Source organism: Gopherus evgoodei, chromosome 8 (assembly GCF_007399415.2).
Source record: "Gopherus evgoodei ecotype Sinaloan lineage chromosome 8, rGopEvg1_v1.p, whole genome shotgun sequence".
NCBI lineage: Eukaryota > Metazoa > Chordata > Testudines > Testudinidae > Gopherus > Gopherus evgoodei.
Genome location: NC_044329.1, coordinates 70,897,092 through 70,911,035, shown reverse-complemented (window position 1 = coordinate 70,911,035; position 13,944 = coordinate 70,897,092). Strand labels below are relative to the sequence as shown.

The window sequence follows — 13,944 nt, the reverse complement described above, 5'->3', positions numbered from 1 at the left end:
ATAATAATACTGACTGGCTACAGGGCCAATGGCAGTATAATGTTCAAGAATATTGTCAAGGCTGATTCCCCACTCTGCCACTTCGAGTGCAGAAGGTGGGGGCCCACAAGGATTTTAAAAATTAATACTGGTCACTCCTGGCTTGTTTTAAATTCCCAAGGTTACAGCTTCTCTCTGACCTTGGCTTGGTAAACGCTGCCACCACCCAAATGCAAAACCCCTTTTTTGAAACCCAGGAAGGCGCACTTCAGAATTCCTTCCTGTGGGGATACCCTCAAGCCCCCTCTCCCCCCCATTTGGAGAAGAGCTGAGAAAGGAAACAAAGGAAATTAGCTGATTCCTCCAGCTAATTTAAACATGTGCACATACCTCTTAGGACACCAAATTATCCAATCCTGTCCTTTAAAAAGGTAAATTTTATTAAAAACAAAAAGAAAGAAAATACATCTGGAACTTAAGCTTTTGCTGGATTTTAAAAGAGCAATTCCAAAAATTAAGCACCCAAAATAGATTTCTTGGGGGTTCAGCGTAAAGGTTACACGCAAACAAAAGCATCTGGGGTTAGCACAGAGGAATCCACAAGCCTTACAGAAAATAAAAGAAATAACCCTAATTGCATCTATCTAAACTTTCCCTGTCCCAGTGAATTCTTCTAGGTATGGACGGTGGATTTTCATACCTAGTCTAAACTTTACACAGAATTCCAGCTGCTCACGTCTCTTCAGTCCAGAGAGAACAACAGAGAGACAAAGGGAAACCTTTTTTCCCCCACTTAAAAAAGTTCTAGTCTTCCTATTGGCTCTTCTGGTCAGGTGCCCACTCCCTTTTCTTTACCTGAGGAACTTTTTAACCATTTACAGGTAAAGCAAGCAACCACCAAGAAGGACTTTATAGTGAACTGGCTGGCTGGGTGTCCATAACAGGAAGCTCCCCTCTTCTCCCTTCATTTATCACATGCCCCTCAAATCATAGACAATGCTGGCCAGCCTGGTTTAGGTCAGGTCCACACTGGCTTGGATTTTTTCCTGGAGGTTTAGAAAACAGAGTTAATAAGATACATGCACTTCTAATTTCACTATTACATGAAAAACTAAACAGAACTTTCTACATTTTAAGGACTACAATGACTTAGAATACAGGGACATTTTTACCTGGCTGATTCTGGGAAACCTTCTCGGGAGAGTGCAATAGCCACTTTGTTAGAGGCTCCTGAAACATGTTGTATTTCAAAATCAAAGTCTTGAAGAGTTAACTCCACCAAAGAAGTTTTTTGTTAGTTTCTTTGACTGAGTGAAGCCACTTCAGTGCAGCATGGTCAGTCTGCAGGTGGAGCCGTCGTCCCCAAATGTATGGGCGTAGCTTCTCCAGAGCATACACAATGACATAACGTTCTTTTTCTGAGACTGACCAGTGGCTTTCCCTGTCAGAAAGCTTTTTGCTGAGAAAGCTGTGTCAATGGAGTGGTATGCCCGTTCTGTCCGTCCTGGGGTGGCTGAAAACACTGGCACAAAGCTGTTGCACAGGTCCTGGATTTGCTGTCGCTGCTTACACCCAAGGGTCATGGAAAGGCTTACCTCTTCTATGCCACTGTTGCTTTTTCCTTCATAGTAGACTTCTTCAGACCACTCAGTGTTGTCTTTCTCCTGGGCTGTAAACTGGAGAACCTTGGTTTCTCAGGAATAAAAGGGCTTTAGAGAATTAACATGGTATACTTTAGGTTTTAGGGTAGGGTATGGGAACGCTATGAGGTAATTAATATTACCCAGGTGCTCTCAGACCATAAATGGCCTTTCCCACGATGCTTCCATCTTATTGGCCTGAAGCGCTTTCAGGACCATGACTTGGTCACATACTTTGAAGGAATGCTCTCTGGCATGTCTATCATACCAGGTCTTTTGCTCTTGTTGAGCATCCTGTAGGTTTTCTTGAGCAAGGGCTAGAGAGTCTTTGAGGGTGTTTTGCAGGTTGCTTACAAAGTCCAAAATGTTAATTCCTGGAGAAGATGTAACCCCCTCCCATTGCTGCTCACCAGCTGTAATGGCCCCTTAACTTCGGGGCCATAAACGAGTTAACAGGGTGAAAATCCCAAACTGGGGTGTGGTACAGCCCTCTCAGCAAAGAGCAACTGCTGCAACACTAGGTCTCAATCACTGGAATGCTTATTAATGAATTTATTTATCATGGCCCCCACGTCTGGAACATAGGCTTTTGCTAGATTTTAAAAGAGCAATTCCAAAAATTAAGCACCCAAAATAGCTTTCTTGGGGGTTCAGCTTAAAGGTTACAAGCAAACAAAAGCATCTAGGATCAGGCCCAGTATTCCCCAAAGCCAGTTAATTATAGTATCTGCATTAGTGAAGGTTTCAGATTGCTGAAGCATTAAAGAAGGGGTGGCCAACCTGTGGCTCTGGAGCCATATGCAGCTCTTCAGAAGTTAATTTGTGGCTCCAGGGCTGGAGCTACAGGCGCTAACTTTCCAATGTGCCTGGGGGTGCTCACTGCTCAACCCCTGGCTCTGCCACAGGCCCTGCCCCCATTCCACCCCTTCCTGCTGCCTCCCCTGAGGCTACGTCCAGACTACCCGCCATATCGGTGGGTTAAAATCGATTGCTCGGGGATCAATATATCGCGTCTCATCTAGACGCGATATATCGATCCCCGAGCGCACTTATATCGATTCCGGAACTCCATCAACCCCAACTGAGTTCCGGAATCGACAGGGAGAGCCGCGAACATTGATCCCGCGTGGTGAGGACGGGTGAGTAATCCGATCATAGATATTCGACTTCAGCTACGTTATTCACGTAGCTGAAGTTGCGTATCTAAGATCGATTTCCCCCTGTAGTGTGGACCAGCCCTAAGCCTGCAGTGCACTCACTCCCCCCTCTGAGCCTCCTGCACGCCACGACATAGTTGATCGGAAGGTGTGGGGAGGGAGTGGGAGGTGCTGATCGGCGGGGCTTCCGGTGGGCGGGAGACACCGGGAGCAGAGTGGGGGAGCTAATGGTGGGCTGCTGATGTATTACTGTGGCTCTTTGGCAATGTTCTCAGGCTCAGGTTGGCCACCCCTGCAATAAACAATATCTGGTTCAAAGGCAAAGCTAGCACAGGCATCTGATATATTGGACAATAGTTTTTAAAAAGTTGTCCAGGGTAAGAAATAGTATTAACGTGAAACTTTACACATCAGACTGTAGGATTACAACACACATGGCCTGCTATCAACTTTGGTCTTCTTGTTTCCTGGTTCCCTGTTTCTTTTCAGACAATTTCAGTCCTCTCTAGAGCTACATTTTGCCATAGCAATTTTAGCAAAACCTGATTTTTGAAAGACGCAAACAACCCTTTTAGCAAATAGCCACCTCCTAACCTGTCATTTGTTCTAACTAGGAATTTACTGAAGGTTAAACTGCAACATTTTAAAGTAACTACATAGCTAGCTTTCAAAAGCACAAGATTAAAATTGTAGTCAAAACAAGCGAAGGAAACAGATGTCTCAAACATTTCAGGAGGGTTCTTTTACTAAATAAAATCTAATATATTCAGAGTAAGCAGCAGACATCCTTATAATGAATGGGTGGCATACTGTACAGTGAATCAGGAATTATAAAACTAAATTAAAAACCCAAATCTAATTTGCTATAAAAACAAATAGCTCCTAGCTCTTGAAAAGAAAGTTGCTGAGATATGCAATGAATCAGACTTCTGCATTTGGAATGCTGATGCTTAATTCTTTGTATATTCTGTTGTGGAATTACAAATTTCAACATATTGTGAAAAATATATATTCTTTATCAATAGCTTCATAAAGCTTTTGGCTGTGATGTTAAAGTGACCCACCAGCTACCGATCACTAGTGGAAATTCAGATAAATGTTTAAAATTCTGTGGCCCTTTTCAAGGAGTACTACAGGACAGATTAACATTTGTTCTCATAATAAAACAGATTCTAAGATTCGATGCTGTAAGCAGATGAAGCAATGTTGAATTTGCTTACCCAGTTTGCACCATCATTGTATCCCAACAGTGCTTTAAAAAACAATCAAAGAATCAGAGAAATGTAGGGCTAAAGGTACCTCAAGAAGTCATCTAATTCACCCCTCATGCTAAAGTTATCTGCACAAGGTGTGCAGATAGCATCTGTCCAATATCACCAAAAATACTGTTTTCTGTTAGTAAGTATCCTTCAACAGGATCAGAATAAACTGGCTAAAAACAGTGTGTGTGCATGCACGCATATGATACAGATCACTGCTTTCTAAAAGATAGAATTAGAACTACTTAGCTGTGTGTCATAAACCCTAGCCTGCTGTGATTCATCTTTAGCTCAAGTGGGAGGAGCCAGTGCTTTCAGGGCAGGAGAATCTGAATTCTATGTTCAACATCAATGTGAATCTCTGAGTGGGCATAGTGTGCACCAAAGCCACAACCATGAATGTGCTGCAGTATGAATGTAACACATGCAGCTGGGTGTGAAAGAGCCCTGGGTTACTGCAGTCATTAAAACTGCAATTGCAGCTTGACTGCAAAATACCATTGGTGACAATATCAATGGAAACCAGAGACATGCAAAACATTTGCACTGAACTTAAACCAAGCTTGAGTCTGAGGTTGCATGTGTTCCACAAACATAGGCAGAGAATGTTTGCACAAAGAAAAAGCCCACAATGTTAAGCCAGCAACCTCCCTTCCAAGTGGCACACCTCTCTCCCCCCCGCCCATATCCTGAACAAGCCCTAGGAACCCCACCTCACCTTATTTTTGGAGGAGATTTAGAGCTTGTTTTGGGGTATAGGAAAGACTGATCTTGGCGAGAGTGATTTTCCATGAAGGAATTTGTCTAACTTCAACCTCCAAATCAAGATTCAGTGGCTGGTTCAGTTCTAATTCCTACAAAGCAAACTGTGGCATTCAGAACCCCATCATGAACAGCCCTTACAGATCAATTACAACAGTTTCTCTTAATTTCTTACTCAGCAGAGGGCACGCCTTTCTTCTCTCTCATATAAGTGAAAGGGACGTACGTGTGTGTGTGTGTGTGTGTGTGTGTGTGTGTGTGTGTGTGTGTGAGAGAGAGAGAGAGAGAGAGAGAGATGTTAAGAGCAGAATTTAATTGAAATGCATTCTGTGTCTTTCAAGTTAGGTGTGACTCTTAGATATATGATATGACAGGAAAATTATGCCTTCCATCTGTAGAGATGTGTAAATGCCTCATTAAGTTTAATGATTATCATAAAAGTGGCTCCACAAAGAAAAGCTTTGTTACTGAAAAGCAGAAGTGACACGGTAAAGCCATGTTTGAATTGTGTTATCACTGAACTGGCTACATTAATAAATTGGCACAGTAATTATTCTGTTTGTAAATAAAGGGTTATATTTTCAAAACTTTACGTGAACAGGGTACATTATAAAAAGATAGTTTAGCAGCCCAAGAAATTATGCACACAGCATATTTTCAGACTTGATCTCAAGTTAACTTGAATGCATGTGCGTGTGTGTCTAAGCACTGACGGATGGAGAAAGAGGAGGAGGATGGGCACATCTATAAAACAAGATGGACAAGAGGAATCTCTTTTAAAAGTATATGGTCAGGCAAGAAATTACAAGTGCAGGTTTAGATAGAGGAAAATATACAAATGAACAAGTAACAGCAATATATTAGCTGATTCTGAGTATCCATCCATCCGTATACAAAGCTATTCGGGATATGGCACAAGGGACATTAGTCTAAGAAGAAATCCTCAAAGGAAGGAAGGATATACTGACCTATATATAATGACAACACAATCTTACATATAAACAAGGTTTATACAAGTATGGGTTTGATAAACAGACCATTAACAATTCCGGCTAGTAACAGCAATTATTTAAAAAGCCACACAGGAGCCAGACCATGCCTTTACACTACCAAGTATGAATTCCGACATGTGAATTTAAACAAGAAATTAACCAGTTTATTATATTCACATATGTACAAAATATTACAAATTAAAGTACTGTTCTACGTCATTGCATGACAGCAAGGTCTCCATACAGGCAAAAGAAAGCATGTTGAGAAGGAGCGGCTCTGGAATAGTTACATAAGTCTTTGGTATTAGAAATATAGTTTAAGATGCGGCGTTTAACTCATTCATACAGGGCATTAAACAGAGACAACAAAGATGTACAGTATGAATTCTATGAAAAAGTGTTTAAGTATTACTTTAATTCTTCTCCAAGGTAAATTGCTGGACCCCTGAGTTGCTAAAAAGCACACAACAAATTTAGGGTAACAAGTCTACTTATCAAAATAATGTTAAAAAAACCCTAGGTTACTGAACATAACAGATGTGTTTCTTAATCTGTATTGAATTAAACTGTTTCTCCTCATACAAGAACTATATGCTAATAGCTAAGTACAAAACATTTCACAGAGCTAGAGCCTATTCCTTTACCCCTAGAGCAGGCAAAGCTGCCAAAGAACCAGTGTTGTCCACTTAAGGAGTATAGGATCAGGCCCACAACACATAATAATGCATGGCAAAATATAACCAGACACATACCCAAGTCTAAACTGCTGTACAGATCACTTTATAAAATATCCTTTAAGAATAATTTACACATTTACAAATGCTCTAAATCAGTTCCATCAAATGTATTCAACTCAATCACAGTTACATAATTTTGAGGTAAACTCCCTGAAACTATGCTACTTTGGCAGAGATTCATCCCTAAGGTTAAAATTCACCCATATGTGGAGAATTTCTGAGAGGCTCGCTGCACCACTTGGCCCTGCAAAGGGGTTGCCTGCAGGATGCAAGTGTGTGGAAGGAATGGCTGCACAGGTATGTGTGTATCTCTGCAACCCCCCCTGATGTGAATGGGATGTCTGTGCTGGCCAAAAATAGGCCAGCATAAAAGTGGGGACCACAGGGGAGGGAGGGAGCAGCCCAAGGGAGGGGAGTTGGGGTATGTGCTCATTCTGTGGAGGATCACTGGATATTATTTAATCTATAGGGGTGGATAGCAGTTGCAAAGGGGCTGTATTGCTGGTCTGTGTGCACATTGTGGGAATGGATTCTCCTGCGTTTTATACTGGAAGGAGGAGAGTGTCTCACACGGGAAAAATGCAGTTCAGAATTTTATATATGCAGGAACATTTTGTTAAGCCCAAATTTTACAGGTAAGAGATTAGCTAAATATTAACAATTGTATATTCACACCTGTACAACATCACCACTAACACTTGTTTCACCTTTTTCTTCTGTGAACCAGGACTTTCAAACTTCATTAAAATTCTGACACTCAAAGGAGAGATATCACTTGCTCAGGCCTGACACCAAGGTTACAGGTTTTCATGCTAACTTGGGGGCTCTTTTTCTAAGGATAATAGACACTTATGCATTACATTGTGAAAGGAACAGTCCATACCACTGCATTGCCATAATATCAGTGCCACTCTGGGAGAGAAGTAACAATCAGGGTTAGTGTCCTGAAAAACAGGAAGGCAGGCAACAGGAAAAAAAAAAATCTGTAAGAGGTTCTTTTACTATGCGCCAATGACCAAGAAGGTATACACTGGATGATACATGCTCCTATTTGCTACCAAGGGAAAGAGAAAAAGTCCTTCATGGAGACCTGATGTAGAAAGCTTCCAAAACCAAAATACAAAGGTGCCAGTCGTTTAAGATACAAAGTGCAGTACTACCCTTAAAAATGATACCTTCTTTCCCAGTAGATCGGTTCCTGAGTGTATTTAGGGTGAAATCTCCTTGCTTTGCTCCAAAAATATATTTTTATTACTATTTAATTCTTTCAGCCCTGCAGAGCCAATACACTTATGGGACAGTGAGCAGGTTTCTGTTTTGCTCACACAGGAAACGAACTGTTAACTACATTCCTACTGCAAAGCCAAATTTGCCACATTATAGGCAGAACATGACCTACAAAATGTTTAAACTACTGATGATATATGAGCTATGAAGAACACATTTTGTCTTTAAGATTCCTAGTTGCTTATTTTTAAACTGAATTAGCTCTGGAGTGCACAACAAAACAAAAAGAGAACACCACAATCTCATTTTTACAGTCATTTTTTTCTAGCAGAACCACAGTAAGTAACATGCCACTTTTTAAAACTGCAATCATAAAAACAAATTGTTTGAAAATTTAGGCAGGACTTCAAGTCAGTTATAATCATCCCACACATGTACCTTGGAAGAGAAGGCTATTAATGTTTACTACATTTCTATTTTTCTCAGAATGGTTTGATGAGTGCACAACTGTTTGTCTTGTGATAAGTAACACTGCTTGATGTTCCAAGACAGGTAATACTGACTTTACTTCATGCCCACTGGCATGACTGAACTTTCCTTTTTCTGTATGCAGTGATAAGGAGTAATAAGCTTTCATCTCCTCCTTCTACCATCACAGATGTTAGCTACTAGAAAAAAAGATTTATTAAACATTTACCAATAGGTAGCATTTGCTGTGTACCACCGCGTGAAAAGCAGCATAAAAAAATCTGTTTTGCAAGGATCTTCTGGGAAGGGGAGGTTTGGGCTTTATACTGGTCCCTGATGATGGCAAACTGGCAGGCTGTTTCTTGCATAGCTCTGGGCAAACCATTAATCTGTCAGCACAAATTTCTGTAGAAATTCCAACAAGACTGGAGGGTTTGGACAGACAGAAAACGCTGCTTTTGAAATACTTAACAAGACTAATAATGCTTTGCAGATTGTTGTATTCCACAGTCCCTGAAATTTCTGGTCAACAGTGCAAAGTAAATGTTCAATTCATTCATCTTCTTCAACATAGGTTGATGGAAACCAGCCCACCTAAAAAAGGCAAAAGCAGAAGAAAAATAATACATAAGATGCTAATGACACAGGACAGTTCTTTGAAAGGCCTGCCTAGGCAAAACTATAATGGTTCTGTTTAGTAACAAGAGGACACAAAATTATAAAGAAACGTGATTGAGCCACTACAGCACTTAGTTAGAATAACACCTCTCAACCAAGTGATGCAAATTATTGATCCCATGATTTGGAGATTGCAGCACTAGACATTAAAACCTCTTTTTGGAAGATCAGAACTAACCCACTAGCTGTGACTGTGCTCCAAAGCACTAAAACATGGAAGAAGAAGAGTAAGAGCAGAAACAAGGAGTTTTACTAGAAGCAGGCAGCTGCTATTTCCTCTTTTGGAGGTGAAGGACATCTAAGTATTCTGCAAAGCTACCATCAGGCTCACAAGTCCCCATTACCATTATTTGCCTAAATTAAATAGGAACTGATTTTCTTGTCCTTACACGCACTCAAGTCTCAATGGAGTCAGGAGTCATTTTAAATGAGAAAGAATTGCAGAGCAGAGCCCGAAGTTTTTCATTTATACTGCATTGTTACTAAGTTACTGTATTGCTCATGAAAGAAACCAGACCATTAACCTTGGAGAGTGAAGTCCTATATCTATAGCAGAGTGCAATACAAGGGCAGGCTACTTCATGCTGCCCTGTCAATGTACCCTGTTTTGGATGAACTATTTCTAGAGAAAGAAGAGAACTCAAGTCCCAAAGCCTATCTTGCTGAGACTATCAAACAGAATGCCAGTTCCTAATGTTTTTCTTTAGGATGTGGCTATCTGTCCATTAACACCTGGAATGAGATCATCAACTTATTTCACACAGTACACAGGACCATCAAAAATAGTTTAGGTTTCTATATTGCTTCCAATCTATATGCTTATTTCTTTTTTAAAATGGGCTTGTCTCATGCTCTAGGAAAATGTACAAAAGAAAAAAAAAACCTCAAATAATGTAAAACACAAAATCCCAGCATTCTCCCCACCCTATTCCACAGGACTAACTTTCACTTCCAATCACCATCCAACCCACATCCACCCTCCCTTACCAAAAGCTGGAGAAACAGGTGAGCCTTACAGCATGCCCTGGCCCTGCCACTATTCTCTTCCCATTTAAACCATGACCTTGAGTACCTCCATTTATATCTCCACTGCAGAGGTATTACATGAGCACAGTGGTAGCAACCTAAAGTTTAGGGCTTCTATGACAAAACTAACACTTTGAATTGTACCTGGGAACTACCAGCAACTTGCACAAATCTCCAAGCACAGATGTAACATGCTCCCTCTAAAAATCACTGCTACATAAGCCTCTTGCCACATTTTATACTAGCTGAAGTTTCTGAGTGCTTTTCAGGTGTAACCTAATGTAAATCCTATTGCAGCAATCCAGTCTTATGCTGACAAAGGTATGGAAGGCAGTGGTGAAATGCACATCCAAAAGGAAAGATAGTAAAATGCACTCCTTGCCTTTGCTGCTAGCTGGAAACCAAGAAGCAACCAGGGATCCAACAAGACCCTGATGTTTTGCTGCTAAGGGTTATAACCTCTGCTATTTCCCCCACCAAACAAACCGTCTTATCCACTCTGGACATCAGTCAGTTAGTGCTCATCCATGACCCTAGTTCATTTAGACTCTGGGAAAGGTGATCAAGCATACTGTCTGGATTGTCTGAAACAGAGCTGATGATGTGTCAGATATACTGTGAGAGAAAATACGTGAAAAAGGTTTATGTCTGAAGACTCTGTTTAAAAGACTTACCAAGGAGATAAGTATAAAATGATGCCAAATAAAAGAAAAACCTACCCTTCCATTTACTTCACCTCTCCACCAGCCATTAGCACTCATCTTTGTGTAAATTTTTACCACATCACCTTTCAGTAAGGACAGTTCTCTCATGTCTCTTGCACAGAAGTCATAGCGGGCAATGGCTATGCCTATTGCTTTCGGACTTAGCACTGAAATTGAACACAGGAAATCACTGTTATTATGATCTGTTAATTGCAGACTAATCAATTAAGTCAATACTGTAAAATGTATAGCAATGATTCCATTACAAAATAAGCTGGCAACAATTTTATGTAAATGTAAAAGTAACCACCCAAAGAAATCAAGAAGCCTTCTTTAAAGGTCAATTCAACACAAGGTTGGAGGATTTTATGTAGTTGGCCGGGGGAGTAGGTGGTGGAATGAATTTCTACAGTTTGGGCAAGCCTAAGCCGGCTCTGGTGACCCCATTAAAATGAGGTCGTGACCCACTTTGGGGTCCTGACCCACAGTTTGAGAACTGCTGCTGTAGACCAACTCCTTCCAACTAACAGCAAAAAAGAAATGCATTTCTACAGTTTGGGTTATCTGTTGCATGGCCGCTGGATCACATAAACCACCATTTTTCTGGGGATTACACTGTAAATCAAACATCAAAAATAGTCAGTTGAACCTGGCTCACAAAATTTTACCACAAAGCAAAAATGCCTTGATTCAGCAAAGTCCTAAATATTAGCATAAGTCTAAGCATGTGAGGTGTCCCAACAAAATCAACACTTAAAGGTTTACAGTGATGCACCGACTTAAACCACCTTGCTGAACTGGGGCTTAAATCTTTTAAACTGATATAAAAATTACTTCAAACATTTCTAAATGATATAAGTGCAAAAACTGCATGTCTCTAATATGTTCAGTTAAAAAATGGCTTTAATTGTAGCAAACTGATAATCCTTTTATGAAATCTTATAGAATCCAATCCTGTCATTTCCCATTAGGAGGTAAAAGTTCTCAGCACCTTGCAGGGTGAGATCTATAATTTCGGTATATTAGAAAAAATATACACTGGCTAATGCGTTAGATTCAGAGGTTAGACCAGCAACTGGCAAAGGTGGACGCCTAAGATATGCAAAGGGGCATCCAAACAGTGTTTTCCAATAAAGGCAATTTCCCTTTGCAACTGGTTCTATGAGTGAACAGCTGCTGCAGATAGAAGTGGACTCCCATTAGTTCTGACTAGCTCCTTACAAAGGGAGCTAGGGAGATGAACACACTAAAATCTCTATTTAAAAAGTCCTAGGTGTATTTGGAGTATGGCCAACAACGGTGAGTTGGAGGAATCATCAAAACCATTCTCTTTGTCATAATTCAGAGAACAAGAGAGCAAACACATTATTACTAGAGTTTCCCAAAGAGTTTTAGGAATTGCTATTAACATTCTAGTTTTGAAAATGCAATCAAAATTTCACAGGAAAGAATCAGAGCAAGCTGCCTTCTTTGGTTTAACTCAGGGAAATACGAATCACGGCATATAAACTAGAAAATCTAAACAGCTACGACAAAAATCAACCACTTGATAGCCTTGCTGCATATACTTTTATTTGATATTTATTGTGACCTCCTATGAACAGCAGCTTTTGCATAATGGATACCGTGCATTCAAATAATTACAACTGTGCACACATCAATGATTAAAACTGAAATACCTAAAGTCAAATCATGTCTGAAAATGAATTATGACCTTATATTTCCACAACATCGTAGTGTACTATAACTTCACACTCAGTGTTAGTTTTTAGAATATGCCTATAGGATATAAATAAATTATATAGAAGAGAATTAGCAGCTTGATATATTTTTTATGTGCACAATATGAAGATGCTGAAGAATCTAGACAATCATGGACAGTATATTACTACTTACACTCTAGCAAGTCCAATACCATGACTATTTTCCTATTTACATCAATATTACGTCAAATACCATACTGGGCAGCAAGAATAAGTGGTGATGGGGCAGGAGAAGGGGTGCAGCAGAGGCAGTAACAGACATTTTGTGGGGGAAGAGGGCACTAGTAGCACTTACTGATTTGGGGTCAGTATTTTGGTGGATGGCAATAGCAGTAACTATTTGTAGAAGGGGATCATTGATTTGGGGGTTATAAGGACTAGAAAATGATTGGGGGAGGGGAGGGGAAGGGAAGCAAAGCAGAGAGCCTCTCTGGACTCTAGAAAGAGGATAGGACTTGGGAGAGGTCAAGGGGACACGGTACATTGGGGGAGATGTGGAGGAGGAACAAAAGAAAGTAGATAAGAAAGAAGAGAACAAGGGAAAAGGGGAACTGAGGGAGGAAAAGAACTAAGGAGAGGAGAAATGCAGGGAATAGGGGGCAGTAAAATATTGGGGAAATGGGAGGAAAAGGGGGCAGAATATTTCAAACCCTTTTCAAAGTGGGGAGCACAGGGGAAAGTGAGAAGGAAGTAAGAGGAGAAGGACAGAATCTGGAGATAGGGGAGAGAGGATCAGAGAAATAAGGAAAGAACGAATTGAAACAAGCAGTAGGGGAGATTTTAAAAAGGAAAGAGGCAATTAAAAACCTGCAGCTGCCCCATGCCAGGCTCCTGGGGCTCAGGCTAAGGAGCTGTTTAGTTGCAGTGTAGACGTTTGGGCTTGGGCTGGAGCCCACCAAGCTCTAGGACCCTCCAAGTTAGGAGGGTCCCAGAGCCTGCACTCCAGGCTGAGCTTGAACATCTACAGCATAGTTTTACAGCCTCGTTGCAAGCTCTAGTCAGCTGACACAAGCCAGCCCCGGGTATTTAATTGCACTATAGACATACCCAGAGAGAACTCACTAATGCTTGTAGCCCCAGAGAACTACGACACTTTGGTCTGTGTCAGATTTCTGCCTTTGCTTCCATTTGGGTCAATTTCTCATTAATACAAATTGTAACCAGCTTGATCTCACACTGTGTATTTCTCTTAACTTAGGCTTTATCCCCATAAGGGTTGGTTTTGGCTAGTGGGTTCTCTGGGTCTTCAAGCAATGTACATTTGCTTAATTTTACAAAACTGTACATCAGTTCTCACCCATATGCAAGCATGGATTTTCAAAAGTGCTCACACATTGCTGGCTTAATTCTGCTCTCACTGGCGTTAATGAGAATTTTACTACTGACTTCCACTGGGAGCAGAGATAAGTCAACATTGAAGGTGCTTTTGAAAACCCCACCCATAATATTTAGGGATCATGTTTTTCATTTATATCATTTAGTTGTGAATTTAATGAAGACTCTTTTGGTGTCTTAAAAAGAGATGATTTTATAAATAACGCAAAGAGTCACA

The 13,944-nt window shown here is 40.6% G+C and overlaps 1 protein-coding gene across 6 annotated transcripts in view; it reads right to left on the bottom strand.

Moving 5' to 3' along the window:
- Window positions 1-5,936: 5,936 nt before the first annotated feature.
- VAV3 (vav guanine nucleotide exchange factor 3) overlaps window positions 5,937-13,944 on the bottom strand; it is a 248,589-nt gene continuing 240,581 nt past the window's right edge. For all 6 annotated transcript variants that reach the window (XM_030574176.1, XM_030574178.1, XM_030574177.1 and 3 more), the window contains 2 exons: window positions 10,645-10,796; window positions 5,937-8,815 (listed from right to left, as the gene is read on the bottom strand). In XM_030574176.1, the coding sequence (XP_030430036.1) occupies window positions 8,774-8,815; window positions 10,645-10,796 (194 nt within the window). In that variant the 3' untranslated portion in view covers window positions 5,937-8,773. The remainder of the gene's footprint in view (window positions 8,816-10,644; window positions 10,797-13,944) is intronic.